Source organism: Herpailurus yagouaroundi, unplaced genomic scaffold, assembly GCF_014898765.1.
Source record: "Herpailurus yagouaroundi ecotype Mexico unplaced genomic scaffold, PumYag 139, whole genome shotgun sequence".
NCBI classification, from domain to species: Eukaryota; Metazoa; Chordata; class Mammalia; order Carnivora; family Felidae; genus Herpailurus; species Herpailurus yagouaroundi.
The window spans coordinates 73,325,124-73,345,426 of NW_024412394.1; the positions used below are offsets into that span (position 1 = coordinate 73,325,124).

General features: G+C 38.9%; 1 protein-coding gene across 1 annotated transcript in view; it reads right to left on the minus strand.

The window, feature by feature from the left end:
• The window catches only part of FRK (fyn related Src family tyrosine kinase), a 110,588-nt gene that overhangs the window by 9,235 nt on the left and 81,050 nt on the right, over positions 1-20,303 (minus strand). Inside the window, exons 3-5 of the mRNA XM_040474425.1 lie at positions 12,685-12,848; positions 10,612-10,780; positions 5,985-6,143 (exon numbers count right to left, since the gene is read on the minus strand). Coding sequence (XP_040330359.1) covers positions 5,985-6,143; positions 10,612-10,780; positions 12,685-12,848 — 492 coding nt within the window. The remainder of the gene's footprint in view (positions 1-5,984; positions 6,144-10,611; positions 10,781-12,684; positions 12,849-20,303) is intronic.

Here is a 20,303-nt window from a genome sequence, read left to right on the forward strand (position 1 = left end):
GAATATTACTTGGTGATCAAAAAGAATGAAATCTTGCCATTTGCAATGATGTGGATGGAACTAGAGGGTATTACGCTAAGCAAGTCAGAGAAAGACAAATATAGGATTTCACTCATGTGGAATTTAAGAAACAAAACAGATGAACACAGGGGAACGGAAGCAAAAACAAGATACAAACAGAGAGGGAGACAAACCATAAGAGAACAAACAGGGTTGCTGGCAGGGTGTTGGGTAGGGGGATGGGCTAAATGGGTAATGGGCATTAAAGAGGCCACTTGTTGGGATGAACGCTGGGTGTTATATGTAAATGATGGATCCCTGAATTCTATTCCTGAAACCATTATTATACTATATGTTTACCAACTTGGATTTAAATTTTTTTAAATGCATATCTTTGTCACATCACTAAATTTTTTGAATTGTATGTTATAGCAGCTAACATTAATTCTTCAGTGTAAAATGAGATGTAAGCAAAACGACAAAACCTAACTTAGTGTGCAGCATAATGGCAAAGCATTGCTGCCATGACAGTCAAAATAGCTATGCCTTTTGATATCAAATTAACTCGATACGAAAAGAAATGTGAAAAAGCCAAGATAAACTGGTGACTAGTCCTAGGCCAAGTGGTAGACAGTTTCTAAAATGGCCCCTAATATTCTTTGCCTCCTGGTATTTGGGCTCCTGTGACATTCCCTTCCATTTAATGTGGTCTGGACTACTGACTCACTGTTAACAAATAAAATATGATCAAAATGATGGGGTATCGCTTCCAAGATAAGTTATAAAAGACTATGGCTTCATCTTGCAAGAACTCTCCTCTCTCTTGCTCTCTCACTTGCTCAGTCTGATGAAGCCAACTGTCATGGCGAAAGTTGCCCTATGGAGAGGTCCATGTACCAAGGAACATAGGGCAGCTTCCTGCCAACAACCAGCAAGGAACTGACTTCCTCAATCCAACAGCCCTGGAGAAGCCAACTCCTGCCAACAATCACCTGAGTGAGCTTGGAAATAGATCAACTTCCCCTAGAGCCTTCAGATAACTGAAGCACCTGCCAAGACCTTGACTGCAGCCCTGTGAGAAACCCTGAGGTAGAAGACCCAGCTCAGCTGCACCTGGATTCCTGACCACAGAAAATGTAAGATAATAAATGCTTGCTGACTTAAGCCACTAAGTTTTGGGGAATTTTTTGTGCACGATAGATAACGAATACAGGTTCATGTTAAGAAAATAATGTCAGTGCTATGCACATGGTTAAAAGCATGGACTACGGAGCCAGATTTCCTGGGTTTGAATTCTGGTTCAACTACCTTGGATAAGTTATAAACTTGTCCATCCTTCAGTTTCTTCCACTATCAAATAGAAATGATAATAATAATACTCATTTCATCAGGTCATTAGAGGAAAGAACTAAGTTAATATTTGTACTACATTTACAAAAATGCCTGGCATATAGTAAGTACTATATAGTGTGGGGTTTTTTTAGAAAAATAAATTGTAAATATATGCACCTCTCCTACCACTATCTCATTTGGTTTTTTAGTACATCACCTCATTTTATACTCACAACTACATGAAGTAAGTGTTATTACTATTTGCCCCCTTTCATAGGAGTTTCTGCTACTTAGAAGAACAGGTAATAAGTTGTAGAGTGGCGATTCAAGTTCAGGCATGTTTGAGGTTGAAATCTCATGCTCTTAAAAACCATTCTATACTCCTCCCTAAAACCTACGTTACACATGATTCCTGAGGACCTGAAGGTTGGGGCTACAGTTGTAGCCAGCTGAAGTGTATCTTAGTAAAAACGCTCCTGTCTACCTCAGTCCACTTTAGTGAACGGTCCATGAGAATGATGAACAACATGCTGGAGCTTGATTTATTTTAAACAGTATGTATATATGCAAAAAAAAATGCAGATATTTATTCTCTTTAAAGTTCAGCAGGAAATACTGGACATCAATTACCCTCAATGCTAAAGTTTTTTGGTAAGCCTCTTCTATTTTGGAGAAATTTATTACAAAAAAAAAATATTCAGCCAAGCTTAGGGTCTACAAAGGTGGTTCCATAGAAAACTATGTATGTCATTTCAACTATCAAATTCAACATCTAATTCTATTACAGTGGATATAAAGTTTTCACTGACCGGCACAATAGCGAAGGAAATCGAGTACTAACATATTTTCTACGCTGAAAGAGTAGAATGGCCTAGGAACTGCCCAGGGGAACCTCAGAACACACTTTTAATGCAACAGTCAGTTGTCAAAACTGATATAAAGGTTCACAATTCTGTGACAATTTACATCCGCAACAAGAAAATATTTTCAACTATGTTCCATCACTTGAGTCTTTCGGCTTATAATATGTATCATGATGGGCTGTTTAAACGTGGCAGATTCATTTTAAGATCACTCTGTTGAATTTAAGCCCTCTTGATTGGGAAGGGATTGTCTGTAATGAGCATCTCTTCATTATTTCTCATGGCTACTAAGTATCTTAGCAAATGAAGGCCTTGGTAAACTTGACCCTGATAGCCCAATCCACAATATGACAGGGTTTGTGCTCACCCCTGAGTAAAACACATTAACAAACCACAAAAATTCTCAGTGCCAGAGGAGTTCGTAATTAATAAGTGGATCTTGTCAAGCTGACACCAAGAGTCTCAAGACAAGCTCAACCCCAAGTCCTGATCATATTAGGTTTAGAATAGCCCCAGTTAATCTATCCATTAATTTTTTTTCATTTATTCGGTCAACACATAATTAGAGCACACTTTCTATGTGCCTGACACTCTCCTATCATTAAAATAAAGAAAAATCTAGGGGCGCCTGGGTGGCGCAGTCGGTTAAGCGTCTGACTTCAGCCAGGTCACGATCTCGCGGTCCGTGAGTTCGAGCCCCGCGTCAGGCTCTGGGCTGATGGCTCAGAGCCTGGAGCCTGTTTCCGATTCTGTGTCTCCCTCTCTCTCTGCCCCTCCCCCGTTCATGCTCTGTCTCTCTCTGTCCCAAAAATAAATAAAAACGTTGAAAAAAAATTTAAAAAAAAAATAAAGAAAAATCTCTGTCCTCAGGGAGTTGTATTTGTGAAGTTGCTAACAATAAGCCATATTAAAAAGTCATGCATTGGGATGCCTGGGTGACTCAGTTCAGCATCTGGCTCTTTTTTTTTTTTTTTAAGTTTATTTATTTTGAGAGAGAGGAGGAGAAAGAAAATCCCAAGCACACTCTGCAGTGCAGAGCCCGATGTGAGGCTCAAACCCATGAATTGTGAGATCATGACCTGAGCTGAAGTTGGATACTTAATCAACTGAGCCACCCAGGTGCCCCAATCATCTGGCTCTTGACTTCGGCTTAGGTCATGATCTCACAGTTTGTAAGTTCAAACCCCACATTATGCTCTACGCTGGCAGTGAAGAGCCTACTTGGGATTCTCTTTCTCTCCCTCTCTCTCTCTGCCCCTCCCCAACTCGTGCACTGTTTCTCTCCCTCTCAAAATAAATAAATAAACATCTTTAAAAAAGCAATGCACTATATGATGATTAACAGCTAAGAAAAAGGAAAACAAAAAAGCAGAAAAGAGGAATACAAAGAGACAGGAGAGGGAGATTAAATTTTAGAATTCAGAGGTTGACCATTGAAAGACTCACTGTAATGGGAATGTCTGAGGAAAGACTTTTCAGAAGTGAGGAAATGAGTACATGGGTAAGTAATGGGAGGGGGGTGGAATTCAGATAGAGGATGGAAAAAGCACAAAGGGCTGAAGCAAAGCGCACCTGGAAGATATGAAGAGCAGCAAAGGACAGGGCAGCTGACACAGACTGAACAAGGGAGACACTGGGAGAGATGTGGTCAGTGAGGTAATGGAAAGCTGGGCCATGTAGGACCTTATGGGTTATATAGAGAAAAGCAGTGAGTCACAGAAGGCTTTGAGCTGAGAGGGGAACACAATCTGATTTACCTTTTAACAGGCTCTCTCCACCTCCTGTGTTGAGTGGAGACTGAAGGGAGCAAGAACTAAACAAGGGAGACCATTTAAGAGACTGTTGCCTAATCCAGGAAGGAGTTGATGTCAGCTTAGACCAGGGTAGGAGTGCTGAGAGGTGAAAAAATCCCGGATATATTTGGAAAGAAGCCAATGGGGTTTTCAGATTAGTTAGATAGAAACTGTGAGAAGTAGAGATGATCAAGAGATTAGGCCTGAGTGTTGACATTGTCAAAGACGGGAAGACCACAAGAGTAGCAGATTACTGGGGATATATAAGATCAGTTTTGGACATGGCTGTTTGAGACTTTTTAATAGACACCTGGAGTAGAAAATTCCAGCTGTTCACAAACATTTTTTTTCCTCCTTGCAACCACTTTAAAGAATTGTACTTCCCTATTCCTTTTGACTTGATTTGACCAAATGAAAAAGGGCACAGAAGTTATCTCTGCATCTCCTGGTTGGAACTCGAAGAGCCAGAATGAGATTAGTCCCATCCCTTTCCCTGCCAAGGTGATCAAAACACCTGAGCGACCAACCAATCTATTTTGCACACATAGCATGAGCAAGAAATAAGTGCCTCTGGGATTTGGGAGAGGGGAGTGTTGCTGCATCATACCTAAGTTACCCAGAGGACGGTTCAAGTAGAGTAGTCAAGAAAGCAGTTGGATTTATGATTCTGAAGTAATGGAGGGATGTAGTTTCAGGAGTCTTTGATACATAAATATTATTTAACATTGAAACTGACTGTGCTTAGCAAGTAACTGGTGATGTTACAAAATTCCAAGAGGTCTGAGAGATAAGAGAAATCACACAGATGGGAGAAGAACCAACAAAAAGACAGGAGGAAAAGCCATTGAGTGAAGTGTCCTGGAGGCCAAATGAAGAGGTATTTCCAAAGGGAAAGAGTGTCCATTGAAATAAATGCTAACAGGTCTGAAGACTGAGAATTGAGTATTAGACTTGAAACTGTGCCCTTGACAAATCATTTTTGTGAAAGATGGACCCAAGATAATGACTGTACTTTTGTCCCAGGGAATAAGGCAAAGGGGGCAATGGCTGAGGTTAGTTTTTCCACGGTGGCTAACATATTCTGATACTGTTAAATTTGAAATCCTCATGCAAAGGAGCTAGGCATAATTTTTAACAGCATTTAACAGGCCCAGGTCCTTTGTTCTTCCCCAGTTTTGCAATTTAATACCGCCAGCTTCACAAGTCACCCTGAAATCAGAGAATACTCTTATCTTTCTAATATCTTTGTTCCATTATTCTCACCTCCCTTTACCTCTGCACGTTCTATCAATCCCACTCTGACATTTCAGGAAAGCAATAGAAAAAGTCTCTTTTTTAAGCATGAATTATTCTCTTAGTACTTGATCTCCACTACTTTGAACATCTCATTTTAATACTCATTATATTGTTGCTTATTAAATTATTCATTTGCAATAAACATCAAAATTTCACAATGCCCTTAAGTCTTCTCTGACTACAGGAAGCAGATGTAGAAATAAAGCAATTGTATATTTCTGCTTTTTAGTCTGAAAATTCTAATGCTGCCTAGCAGTGGAAGTATATTAAACACCAACAAGTATGATGTTAACACTGGAAAAGGAAAAAGAATGAGGGTACCTCTCCCTCTCTTTCCCCCAAAGTATCCCATGTTCCCTAATTCTGAGCCATAGAACAAATTGGCCCGTGACTGATAATGTTCCATTAGTTACTGCAGGAAACAAAGCATCACGCAAAACACCTATTCTTCAATTTTCTACATTACATTTACGTACTCTGATATGTCTGTTGCGAACAATTTGTTCTTCACTACATAAATATTTTCCCTCCCTTTGAGCACACGGTAGATATCCTATTAAAAACTAGTTGAGACATTCATTCTCACAGATATACACATAGTAAATATCCTTTGGGTTATAGAAGGCTTGCTAAATTGACATTTATAGGACTAGTTAAACTAAATCCCTCCTTTCTTCCTTTTATTAAGTCTTTAGCTTACTTTGGAGATATTCTTGCAGACTTCCATGTCTCATCAACTCTGTAATAATATAAATTGGATCTTCTAAAGTGCAAACAGCATAAAGCTGGATAAGCTTTGGATGTCTTAGGTTCTTCATTATCTGTGCCTCCCTCAGGAAGTCATTTGGATCCATTGAACCTGAAACAAGAAGAGGAGGAAATCACTTTCTGTTATTGAGGCATTCCTATCCTCACAGCAGTCTGGTGGGAATCACCAAGATTGCTTCCTGCTTCTCAGTAAAATAAGAGCATTGGTGTCACAAATCTTCAGATTTATCAAAGAAGAGAATCAGTCCACCCAGGGCAACCTAATAACTGATGTGTTGGTGCATCAAGAGTGTGTAATTTATGTGTTATGACCTGTAGGTGAGGAGAGGTTGATTCAGGTCCATATGAGAAATGAAGGAAAAAGGAGAGACTGGCAGTCTAACTGATAAAACAAGTTTTATTGAATGTTTAATTACTGCAGCCAGAGCTTTTTGGTCCAGGATCCAGGGAAGACTGATAGCTGCCCTGTCCTTGGTACCCACTGTGGGAACAGCTGGACAACAATCCTGAAGCCATGACATTCTGCCATATTTATGTCCTTAATTCTGTAGGGACATATGGTATAGGCCAAACAGAAAATATTCAAGGGCTACACCCAAAACGGAGTGTCTTTTTGCACTAGTCTTTTATGTCTAACTTGAAATTGATCTTCAACATTTTCTCCTATGTTAATACTTCCATAAGTCAGACTCTTAACAGATTAACTAAATGATAAGGGAGAAGTATTGGGACCTATTTTGAAGACTCACCTACAATTAAATTGTATAAATGGTTCAACTCTTACCTTGCAAAGTGCCACGTAGTTAATAACAAAATCTAAGAAGAGGAAGGATACCTGGAGTTTACACTTTACCAGTAATTTTCAAAAATCTTTCATTATTTTTAAAGATATGATGTATCAGAGGCATTGCTGTAATTGAAGGAATACTGTCATTTCATATCTCAGTATTCACTATGGATAGTGCAAATATCATTTCCACTGATGCTCAAAGAGACTGTCCCATTCATCAGTATCTCATGATGAAGACTTCACAACTGATATTTGAACCCAGGCATGGATAAGCTTTGACATTCTAAAATAGCAGTCTGACTTATTTATTAATATGAAGTCAAGACGAGTTCCATGTGACTTGCAGATCATTTCACATAAACCATTTAGGCAGTCTAGCCTTTGGTATTCCCTTGAGAGTCTAGAAGTTCAGAACACAGGCTTGATTAAACTCCAGATTCTGGTCAAATCCTAGCTCACTGGGTAATCTTCAGCGAGTTACCAAACATCTCCAAACTTCACTTCTTCATCTGTATAACATGGCTAATAACCCTACTGATACCATAATATCATGATCAGGAAATTGCAATAACAGGAACATATACGTTCAATGACTGTAGGCCATTATTTGTATTATTATTAATAAGCATATTCTAGGAAAAACCAAACAGATCAACTGTATTTTTTTCACAGACTGAGGAGAGGAAGGGGCAAGGACTTACTGAGGGAAAATAGAGAAAAATGACCTATTCTCATTTCCATCATGATCTTCTATACTTCCTCAATTCCATCCCTATCATCGGAATTGGAATTATCTACATAATCAAAGAGGATTAAAATTTCGAGTCATAGTGGCAAAATGGAGCTGAGAATAAAAGAGGCACCCAAACCATAATGAAGGACTTTCTTCTTGTTAAATTTAGTTTGGCCTATGGTCAAATATGGATATAGTGGGATTCTTCCCACCACACCCTCAACATAATCTGATTCATTAAGTTTCCAGTGACAATAGTCACCATTCAGGCAATTTATATATACAATATGTTTCTACTCTAATGCTTTGGTAGCCATCAGATTTGTGAAATGCAGGACACTCGAATCATTGCCAAATCAGACTACCCACAAGACCTGAAAAACCACGGTACATCAGGAGCCTCTGCAGGTGAAGGCTGCTTAGAGCACTCCATGGCTACGCTGGTTGCAGCTGACCAGCTACACAGCAGAGACCCAATTTCAAGTCAGCTAGTAATGCAGCATTAAATATTAATTTTTGCCTGTCAAAGCTACTATGGGAGTTGATTTCAGGCTCGTCTTTATTGCGTGGTAGTCTGCTAAGCAATAAATAGCTGCTAAGATTGATTAATGGCCCCAGTGAAGTGAAGACATTTAACCAATCACCAAAGCTGTTTGCTGCTATTACACTGTAAATCAATAATAATTATTCCTGTTGGAGAGAAAACTATCGTGGCGCTTTTTTTTAATATAAGAAAAGTGATTTTTTTTTGTTGTTCTTTTTTGACCTCCAGAAGGCCTTCCTTGGAGAGCAGTGTTAGGATGAATAGCTAGCTACTTCGTTTTGAGAAAAGAATGATTAGATTGAACAATAAAGTTTAGGCTCAAGTGTCAACGAGATTACGATTCAAAATAATATATATGCAGTGATTGTGAAAATCTCGGGTGCTGGAATAGATCATTCTCACCTGCAGTGCTCACATGGCATCAGCCACTTAAAAGTGCTTCTCCATCACTTCATGAGGCAGGTGTAAATGCTTGACAGACGTCCTGCACTAGCGAATCTGCACTTCCGTGGACATCTGTCAGCATCCCCATTGAAGCTAACATTTATTAAGAACTCACTGCATATATTTTATGTACGTTGACTCAATTTGTCCTCATAAAACTCTATGAAGTAGGAACTATTATAATCCCCACTTCCAGATGAGGAGATTCAAAAGATTAATACATTGTCCAGTGTCCCAGAGGGCAGAGGCAAGGTTGAACTCAGTTCTATTTTATACTAAACTTTATGCTCTTACTATAACACCAGAGGGGCCCAGACTTTCTTGGTTCATGGCATCCTCATTGTCTCAGTAACTTGTTTCATGATATGCCCTTAAGCCAAAATGAATACCTAAGAGTTCTATTGATTATTTGGTTAAATCAAAGCAACTTTAAAAGTATTTGTGTTCTAACAACTTAATACCCATTTAAAAAAGTAATACAGAGAAATTTTTGTGTGGCTCTTGAATGTGATCCCAGTCACCACCAAAAACCCAGTTTCTCAAAGATATGATGTCACCAAAGGAATGGTGCTATCCAGCAGCACCCAGGTGCTCAAGTTCTGCCATCAGGAGGCTTTCAAAACCCTTAAGAATTCTGGTTAAGTAAAGAATGAAGGTCCCCTAGAGAACGAATTTCTAGCCTGTAGTTATTATTCTTACCTATGTTATTAGATGTAGATATGAGGCGACTACAGTAATGCTGTACTTTCATAGACTGTCTCCCCTGGGGTGTGATGCAATAGTGATAGATGTGAGTTCAAATCCTAGCTCTTCCATTTACTGACCTTATAATAATAATAATAACAGTAATAATAATAATTAAAATAAAAAGTTTTTCTTGGTCACTTAATATGAACCAGACATTATTCAAAGCATTTCCACTAATGACCCAGTTTAATCTTCATAATAATCCTGCTGGGTTGGCCTTATTAGTATCTCTTTTTTGCAAATGATAGAACTGAGGCACAGAGTAGTTTAAAATTTACTCAAGATTATAAGACTAGCACATTTCAGGAAAGTTACTTAATCTTTTTACATTTTCTTATCTCACTTTTAAAATGGAAGAGATAATGCCTGCTTGAATAAATATTATTTTAGTACACTCACTTTTAATTTCCATGATAGGAAAAAGGAAGATGGAAGAAAAAATAGTTCCTACATTTCCAAATATGAGGTCTTTTAGATGGACCATTTTACCTTTTAACCATAAACAATTAGTATTTAATAAAATTGTTTCTCCCTGAAGATCTCCAAGGTTCTATTGATTTAAGTATTGTTTTAAGTACTTCCAGTAAAGTCACCTTTTTAAGAGTTTATTTTATTTATTTTAAGAGAGAGAGAGAGAGAGACACGTGTATGTGTGGGGGAGGGGCAGAGAGAGATGGAGAGAGAATTTTAAGCAGGTTCTGCACTGTCAGCATGAAGCCCAATGCGGGGCTCGAGAACCGTGAGATCATGACCTGAGCTAAAATCAAGAGTTGGACACTTAAGCGACTGAGGCACTCAGGTACCCCTAAAGTTAGCATTTTTAACGAAGGCTAGGAAAAAATGTGGAGAGGGACAATCCTAACTCCACAGAAGAAATGCGTGGTTAAAATCTTGCATTGGGGATATTTTAAGACTTAGCTGATTCCAGGCACATGCTCTTGCCTTTAGAATCTGAAGCATGTTATGCTTTATGGTCACCTGGGCCAGAAAACATGATTACAGTACTTGCTTGGTGCCCGCATTGGCTGTCCTGTGACCTTGCAGACATTTACAGTGGCAAGTTGAGCTTATAAAAATTAACAAATGCTGGGGCATCTGGGTAGCTTAGTCGGTTAAGCATCTGACTCTTGGTTTCAGCTCAGGTCATGATCTCACAGTTTGTGAGTTCGAACCTCACACTCCCTCTCCCTCTCTCTCTCCCCCACTCACACTGTCTCTGTCTCTCTCAAAATGAATAAACTTCAAAATAATTTTTTTAATTAACATATGCCATTTAACCTTTGACAGTCTCATTCTCATACCTGGTTTTAATGTTTTTACTGCTACTGGAGTGGTGTTGTTCCATAGGCCTTCCCATACTTCACCAAACTGACCAGATCCTAATCGCTTCAGAAGCTGTATGGAGTTGCGGTCTATCTCCCACTGGTCCACGGTTTTGTAAGACAAATCAAAAGGTGCTGGTACTTGTACCTGTTTCACAGAATAATTAGAAAAACTATAAGAAAAAATTTAACAATTTTTTGGTTGAAAATAATAGCCTAGGCACTTTTAAAAAGAGAAACCATTTTTAAAACCAAAATATTGTAAATTTTATTCTAATTACTTTAAAATGGAAAGCAATTATGGCAGAATCTGTATCATTACCTCTTTGAGCTGATCTCCTCCCTAAATCTTGCTACATGAGGCACCTTGCTGTCCATCTGCCCCACCCCACACCCAATGCCATCCCTGCCTGGGTCTGGCATGGTCTTCCTCTGCCTCTTTGCCTTCCTCTGCCAAGCTAAATCCTCCCAATGTTAAGACCCATTTGAAGTTCCACCTCATCCACAATTACTTCCCAAATTCTTTGGCCTATATCGTTTACTATATGTATCATATATTTTTGCATAATTAAATTTTTCATCTTATTTTGAATTTATTTATTTATTTGTTCATTCATTCATGTACTTGTTCATTTAATAAATAATAATTTTTCAAGCACCAACAAAGTGCCATTCTGTAAACAAAGTAGGCAAGACCCCTGCCCTCTGAGAGTTCATAATCTAGTTTACTATCTACCAGAGGAAATTCTTAGCCCCTCCACCAAGTCATGAGCATTTTGAGTACACAGAAGATCATTTATGCTTCTTTGTGAACACTTTTCAACAATATTGGTTAAACAGAGTATTTTCTTTTTTTTTTTTTTTTTTCAACGTTTATTTATTTTTGGGACAGAGAGAGACGTAGCATGAACGGGGGAGGGGCAGAGAGAGAGGGAGACACAGACTCGGAAACAGGCTCCAGGCTCTGAGCTATCAGCCCAGAGCCCGACGCGGGGCTCGAACTCACGGACCGCGAGATCGTGACCTGGCTGAAGTCGGACGCTTAACCGACTGCGCCACCCAGGCGCCCCAAACAGAGTATTTTCTAAGCCACAGGTAAGCTATTCTTAGCATGAGCTTAACCATTCTTGTGGGATCATTCATACCTATTCCATCCAACATGTAATACTTACACCAAAGTTGCATGTTCACTGGGCAGGATTTAAGTCAATGAATTCCCTACACACTGGACAAAAGTCTTCAGCTTCTAATTGTCCATAATATTTTGGTCAGGCATCACCAGGAAGCTTTCAGTGGTCATCCAGGCATAAACCATAGGGCTGGCTGTCCCATGGACAGTACATGAGACCTGAACTCAGACGAGGAGCTGAGGTTTTGCCCCACTACCATGTAAGTCCACTACATAACTTTAAATCAACCTAGGTAAAACATGCAATAATTGAATACTGATAGATTTAATAAACTCTATAAATGTTGTTTGGCCTGGCCAAACTATTATAACAGTTACATAAATGATATTTCTATATAGATATTTCAGCCAGATAATGAGCCTAGCAATTTCATATTGATATCCTTGAATACAGAGCTAAATAAGAATTATATTCCAGCACTTTTTTTTCCCTCCAGCCATATGAGTAAGTGCTCCAGTGTCAAGATACCAGATTAATTTCTTGGAGCAAAGGATGAATATTTTCTGGCTTCAATGAGTGCCTAAGGTCAGGAGTTGGCAAACTTTTTCTGAAAAGAATGAGATAGTAAATATTTAGGTCTCTGTGGGCCATAAGGTTTCTGTTGCCACTATTAAATGCTGTTCATACAGAGAAAAATCAAAGGGAATTTTTAAATAAGTAAGCATGCTTATGTTCCAATAAAACTTAATATTTAAAATGTAAGTGTGGGACAGTACTGGCTCATAGGCCATGGCTTCTCTATCCATGCTGTAGGTAATCAAATGACTTTTTTTTTCTGAACGGACATATCACATGACTAATACTCCAGTATCTGAAGGGAAAGAGTTAACCTCAAAATCAACACAGCTTGAAAGCATTTTACCTTTAAGCATGGTTTTCCCAGCTGAACACACAGGCCATCCCTTGTCTTGGTGTAATGGCTCACAAATTCATTCAGTGTTGAAAAGATTCTTCTCTGGGTAAGGAAAAACCCCCCTTCATCCAGTCTTCTGATCCTGTAGTGTTTCACAATCCCTTCATCTAAAACTGGAACCCAAAATAAGTCGTATTAATATACTTCTTGCCAAAACCAAGCAAATCTACTTACTTTGTGGTGATAGTTTCAATGCATGGAATAAAATTTTCATAAATTCTGTTCATTTCTCAACTTTGTTTCAGAAAAGACTTCAGAAAGTTTATAAAGGATATATAGCAAAATAAAAAGGGAAAAGAAATGGGAAACCACATTAAAGGAAACAGAAGATAAAAATAACGGAGTGAGGTCGCCACCAAAAATCTAGGCTTTGAGGCCTATTGAACTTGATTAAAACAAGCCATAAAATTGACTCTATCATTCTAAGCATTCCTGCCTGACTTGGTCAGTAGAGCATGTGTTTCCTGATCTTGGGGTCGTGAGTTCAAGTCCCACTTATAAAAAAAATTTTGACTCTATCATTCTGGCAATGCAAAGAGGGAAATATTATCAGTTTCAGAAATCACAGCGTTCGTAAGATAAAATCACAAAAGTTGTGTAAAAATAGTTCAACTCTTCCTGGCACAGAGACCAGGGAGAATTTTCTCCCATGAGATCCTATGAAGGGGACACTGAAATAGAATAAAACGGTGTCCTCAGGACTATCCGACAATAACATCAGGAATTCTGCAGGGCCGCTTATTATTCTGTCTCTTAATGCACGGTGATAACAGAATGTCCAAGCACAGTTCAATAAAAGCTATTCTACAGGGCCCAAAATAATGCAATCCATGTATACAACATCCCAGCACTATTGCTTGATCCAAGGGCAAGTCTCGTAACAGCCAGTGGAATGAACCGATTGCATACCCTTTTGCAAATCATCTGACTATAGCAGATTTCTTGCTTTTGCCTGCCACCAACAATTCTCCCTTCTTCTTGTAATAGCACCCCAATTTTTTTCAGAGAATCATTGCTCCTCTGAGAGCATGTGGTCCAGAGATTATCGTTGCCAACCTTGAGCCAAGGAATGCACAATCAGAGCCAAGAAGACTCAATTCCAGGACTTGTGCTACAGAGCCGCAGGAAAATAGGAAGCAGTTGTTATGATTGTTGTTTTGGTTTTGTTTCTGTTTAACTGCTAGGAGTTTGGACCTACAGGCAAAATCTTGCCCCAGGCAGGGAGAAAGCTTTGCCTGGGAAGTTCTTTCCTTGATATGGAAAGTGAAGCTTAGACCCTGGAGCCAATCACACTGGCTTTTCAGCTTGAAGAATCAGTCACCTTTTTTACTTAAACTAGTAACTTTTTTACTTAAACTTTACTTAAAACTTTTTTACTTAAACTAGTTTTTGCACTTGCATTCAAAAATATTGACTAATACATTTCATAAGCTATTCTTTCACTTAGCCAAATTATTGGTAAGTATTGAGCAGCATTTACCAGGATACAGATATTCTTAATTCCTTGCTAAATATAAAAATTATACTTTAATAATGGGTCATGCTAGAGCAATGCTCTCTTGAAAGAAAAGAAGACTAAGAAAACAGCTCAATCCTAGTTTGGAAGTTTACTGAGGGCATGCCAACTACTAGGGCAAAGTTTTTCTCACAAGAGAATTGGCGCACATCACAAGAGCTCAAATAAAAAACAGACAATATCACACGTTGCCAAGGAAGTAGAGTAAATGGAACTCTCACACACAGATGATAGAAGTGTAATTTTTACAATCACTTTAGAAAACCGTCATGCTCTACTAAAACTGAACACAGTCATACCTATAGTTTAGTAATTCCACTCCAACATATAACCAACAAAATGTACAATATATACACCAAAACACATGTATAAGAATGCATTTAGCAGTATTATTTGTAAGAGTCTAAACCTGGAAACAATCCAAATGTCCATCAACCATAAAATAGACTAATAAATTATTTTATGTTTGTCTAGGGAATCCTATGCAGATTTGTAAATAAACAAACCATAAATACACGCATCTACATGAATGAATCTCACAAACACAAAAATATAGTTCCCTTATTTAAAAACTAGCAAAACTATTGATATTAGGAGTCAGACTGGAATGTTGGTAAGATTCTCTTTCTTGACTGGATGCTGGTTTACATGCATGTGTTCACCTCATAAATGCTCATCAAACCAAACTTTTATAAATTGTGTATTTTTTTTTCAACGTTTTATTTATTTTTGGGACAGAGAGAGACAGAGCATGAACGGGGGAGGGGCAGAGAGAGAGGGAGACACAGAATCGGAAACAGGCTCCAGGCTCTGAGCCATCAGCCCAGAGCCTGACGCGGGGCTCGAACTCACGGACCGCAAGATCGTGACCTGGCTGAAGTCGGACGCTTAACCGACTGCGCCACCCAGGCGCCCCTAAATTGTGTATTTTTATTACACATGTCATACATCAATTTAAAAGAATTTTTTAGGGGCACCTGGGTCGCTCAGTCGGTTAAGTGTCTGACTTCGGCTCAGGTCATGATCTCACAGTTCGTGAGTTCAAGCCCCACATCGGGCTCTGTGCTGACAGCCCAGAGCCTGGAGCTTGCTTCAGATTGTCTTCCTCTCTTTCTGCTCCTCCCCCACTCATGCTCTCTCTTGCTCTCTCTCTCTCTCTCTCTCTCAAAAATGAATAAACACAAAAAAATTTTTTTAAAGAATTTTTTCATGGTTATTTGCTCTAGTTCATGGACAAATAGAACATCAAGTCCCCAAAGTGCTACATCATGGCACATGCTGAATTATTTCAGTCTAGAAAGTTTTTAAGGTAAATGCTACCTAATTCTCATTTTGGATATCAAATTTTCTCAGTAAAGTATTCAAAGAACACTAATTTTAAGCAAAATAACTTTCTGATAAGCATTATGAAAAACCTGGTTACAAAATGTCCTCCTAAATAACTGAGTTAATTTTTGATATAAGAATATAGGTTATAAGCCAGAAAAATACAGAGGAATATCAAACATAAATGAAAATTTTTTTGAGTGCGTGATGCTGAATTTGAAGGTAGCCTTTCTATTACATCAACAATACTAATAATGTAACCAACACACCACACAAGCACAACTAATAATGTAATAACATCTTTTGTTCCATGCTTTTTGAATAATATTGAATAAGAAAGACAGTTCCTTGCACCTAGATGAAAGCTCCAACAGAGCTTTTCTGATCACACTTAATTATAGGTTCAGCTTTCACTTAAAATCACAAATGCAGTCTCAACTCAAGCTTAGATTGCCCAGTCCAAGATATTAATCAAAACACTCTGCTATTCAGTTTAATAGCTAATCTGTCTGTTCAGGTGTACATCAGGCTGAAAGGCAGCAGTGGGAAAGGTAGGTGTGGGTGGCTGTCTTTCTTTCTCTGCCTAGAGGTGTTCTTTCCTCATGGCCTTGCCAGCCAGGATTTGAGTATCTAGGGTAAGAGCATAGAGAGGAGGAGATAAAGAATGAGGAAGTTCTTATTGGACTGGCAGAGTCTAAATCAGCTTCAACTCTCAGCCTGGCAGACGTTCAAGCTGATTCTTCTGTCAAGAACACTTATGTAGCCCCCTCCCTCCTAAGATGCAGGTGTCTGCTAAGCCACCTCTGCCCTAATTGCTTTTCAGCTTCTGTTTCTTTAGCAGTTTACCCTCCACACCAATGCTTACAGGTCCCCCCTCATTTTCTGGCAGAAGTCCTCTTGAGCAGAACCCAAAACTCCTCCAGACCATTTATCTACAGCTCCCTGGCACTTTTGCTCATGTACAAGGTCCACTTATGGTCTAAGATAACACTCACACATCCTTTACCCCGACAGTTGCTGGGGACTGACTGATGCCATGTGGCACCTCCATCCTACTGCTACAGGCTGCTTTAGCCTACTCAGCCATTGGAGTCAGGCTCGAGTGTTGTATCTGACCAACTGGAGAGAGCAGAGAATAAACTCTCACAGTGGACTTCTCACTAGGTTTGGGGTTCCACTCATCTCCCTGGGAAGATCAGAGGGACTCATAGATTTTTCCAAAAGCAAAATGCCTTGATCAAAGCATTCCTCCCTCTTACTATTAGCACCCTTTTAAGATCACTAACAAGCTGAAGGATCCAAGAGCTGCAATACCTGTCTTTGACCAATTTCTTGGTAAACTCTGGGTACGGTGATTTGGCATTGGATTTTACTTCCATTGTATCTTCACAGCTATAGTCAAAAATTCCATCTAACATTCTGTAATACTCACATTCATTGAACCAAATGCTATGCTAAGCACTATAGTACATTATCTCTTTTTATCCTCATAATAGCCATACAAGGTAGACATTAATAGGCCTGTTTTGTAACTCGTAAAAGCAAGTAGTGATATTGCCAGGATTCAAACATGGGGACTTGTGATTCTAAGATTCCTTATAACTGGAGAGTTTCAGATAGTAGATCTAGTTGTCAAATAAGACACATCCAGTTCATGACCGTAAAATCATGTCATCTGTTATGTTAGTATTACGTATAACAAATCTAAAGACTCCATCAAAAAATTGTTAGAACTAATGAACAACTATAGTACAGTTGCAAGATACAAGTCAATATAAAAAAAAATCGTTGTTTTTCTATACACTGATAATAAACTATCAAAAAGAGAAATTAAAATAAAAATCCCCTGGGGCACCTCGGTAGTTCACTTGGTTAAGTGTCCAACTTCAGCTCAGGTCCATGATCTCACAGTTCATGGGTTCGAGACCCACTTCGGACTCTGTGCTGACAGCTCAGAGCCTGGAGCCTGCTTTGGATTCTGTGTCCCTCTCTCTCTGCCCCTTCCCCGTTTGCACTCTGTCTCTCTCTGTCTCTCAACAATAAATAAATGTTAATAAATAAATAACATAAAATAAAAATCGCATTTACAATGGCATCAGCAAGAATAAACTACTTAGAAATAAATTTAACCAAGAAGGTGAAAGATCTGTACTCCAAAAACTATAAAATATTGATGATGAAATGTGAACATACACATAAGTGGAAGGATATTCCATGCTCATGGATTGGAAGAATTAATACTATTAAAATGTCCATACTACCCAAAGTCTTCCACAGATTCAATGCAATCCCTATCAAAATTCCAGCTGCATTTTTCAGAAATAGAACACACAATCCTAAAATTTGTAGGGAACCATAAAAGACCCTGAATAGCCGAAGCAATTGAGAAAGAACAAAGCTGGACTCATCACACTTCCTGATTTCTTTTTTTTTTAATATAACATTCTTTTTTATTTTATTTTTTATTTTTTAAAATTTACATCCAAGTTAGTTAGCATATAGTGCAACAATGATTTCAGGAGTAGATTCCTTAGTGCCCCTTACACATTTAGCCCATTTAGCCCTCCCACGACCCCTCCAGTAACCCTCAGTTTGTTCTCCATATTTATGAGTCTCTTCAGTTTTGTTCCCCTCCCTGTTTTTATATTATGTTTGTTTCCCTTCCCTTATGTTAATCTGTTTTGTCTCTTAAAGTCCTCATATGAGTGAAGTCAAATGATTTTTGTCTTTCTCTGACTGACTAATTTCACTTAGCATAATACCCTCCAGTTCCATCCACATAGTTGCAAATGGCAAGATTTCATTCTTTTTGATTGCCGACTAATACTCCATTGTATATATATACCACTTCTTGGGGCGCCTGGGTGGCGCAGTCGGTTAAGCGTCTGACTTCAGCCAGGTCGCGATCTCGCGATCCGTGAGTTCGAGCCCTGCGTCGGGCTCTGGGCTGATGGCTCAGAGCCTGGAGCCTGTTTCCGATTCTGTGTCTCCCTCTCTCTCTGCTCCTCCCCCGTTCATGCTCTGTCTCTCTCTGTCCCAAAATTAAATAAAGCGTTGAAAAAAAAATTTATATACCACTTCTTCTTTATCCATTCATCTATCGATGGACATTTGGGCTCTTTGCATACTTTGGTTTTTGTTGACAGTGCTGCTATAAACATGGGGGTGCATGTGTCCCTTTGAAACAGCACACCTGTATTCCTTGGATAAATGCCTAGTAGTACAATTGCTGGGCTGTAGGGTAGCTCTATTTCTAATTTTTTGAAGAACCTCCATACTGTTTTCCAGAGTGGCTGCACCAGTTTGCATTCCCACCAACAATGCAAAAGAGATCCTCTTTATCCGCATCCTCGCCAACATCTGTTGTTGCCTGAGTTGTTAATGTTAGCCATTCTGACAGGTGTAAGGTGGTATCTCATTATGGTTTTGATTTGTATTTCCCTGATGATGAGTGAAGTTAAGCATTTTTTCATGTGTCAGTTGGCCACCTGGATGTCTTTTTTTGGAGAAGTGTCTATTCGTATCTTTTGCCCATTTCTTCACTGGATTATTTGTTTTTTGGGTGTTGAGTTTGATAAATTCTTTATAGATTTTGAATACTAACCCTTAATCTGATATGTCATTTGCAAATATCTTCTCCCATTCTGTTGGTCGCCTTTTAGTTTTGCTGATTGTTTCCCTAGCTGTGCAGAAGCTTTTTATTTTGATGAGTAAAATAGTAGTTCACTTTTGCTTTTGTTTCCCTTGCCTTCGGAGACGTGTTGAGTAAGAACTTGCTGTGGCCAAGATCAAAGAGGTTTTTGCCTGCTTTCTCCTCAAGGATTTCGATGGCTTCTTTCATCCATTTTGAGTTTATTTTTGTGTCTGGTGTAAGAAAGTGGCCCAGGTTCATTCTTCTGCATGTCACTGTCCAGTTTTGCCAGCACCACTTGCTGAAGAAACTGTCTTTATTCGATTGGATATTCTTTCCTGCTTTGTCAAAGATTAGTTGGCCATACGTTTGTGGGTCCACTTCTGGGTTCTCTGTTCTGTTCCATTGATCTGAGTGTCTGTTCTTGTGCCACGACCATACTGTCCTAATGATTACAGCTTTGTAGTATAGCTTGAAGTCTGGGATTATGATGCCTCCTGCTTTGGTTTTCTTTTTCAAGATTGCTTTGGCTTTTCTGTTTCCATACAAATTTTAGGATTATTTGTTCTAGCTCTGTGAAGAATGCTGGTGTTATTTTGATAGGGATTGCATTGAATATATATAGATTGCTTTGGGTAGTATCGACATTTTTTAAAAAATCTTTTATTTATTTTTGAGACAGAGAGAGACAGAGCATGAGCAGGGGAGGGACAGAGAGAGAGGGAGACACAGAATCTGAAGCAGGCTCCAGGCTCTGAGCTGCCAGCACTGAGCCCTATATGGGGCTGGAACCCATGAACCACAAGATCATGACCTGAGCCAAAGCTGGACACCCAACCAACTGAGTGAGCCACCCAGGCGCCCTGGGTAGTATCGACATTTTAACAATATTTGTTCTTCCTATCCAGGAGCATGGAACCTTTTTCCGTTTTTTTGTGTGTCTTCTTCAATTTCTTTCATAAGCTTTCTATAGTTTTCAGCATATAGATTCTTCACCTCTTTGGTTAGATTTATTCCTAGGTATTTGATGGTTTTTGGTGCAACTGTAAATGGGATCGATTCCTTGATTTCTTTCTGTCGCTTCATTGTTGGTGT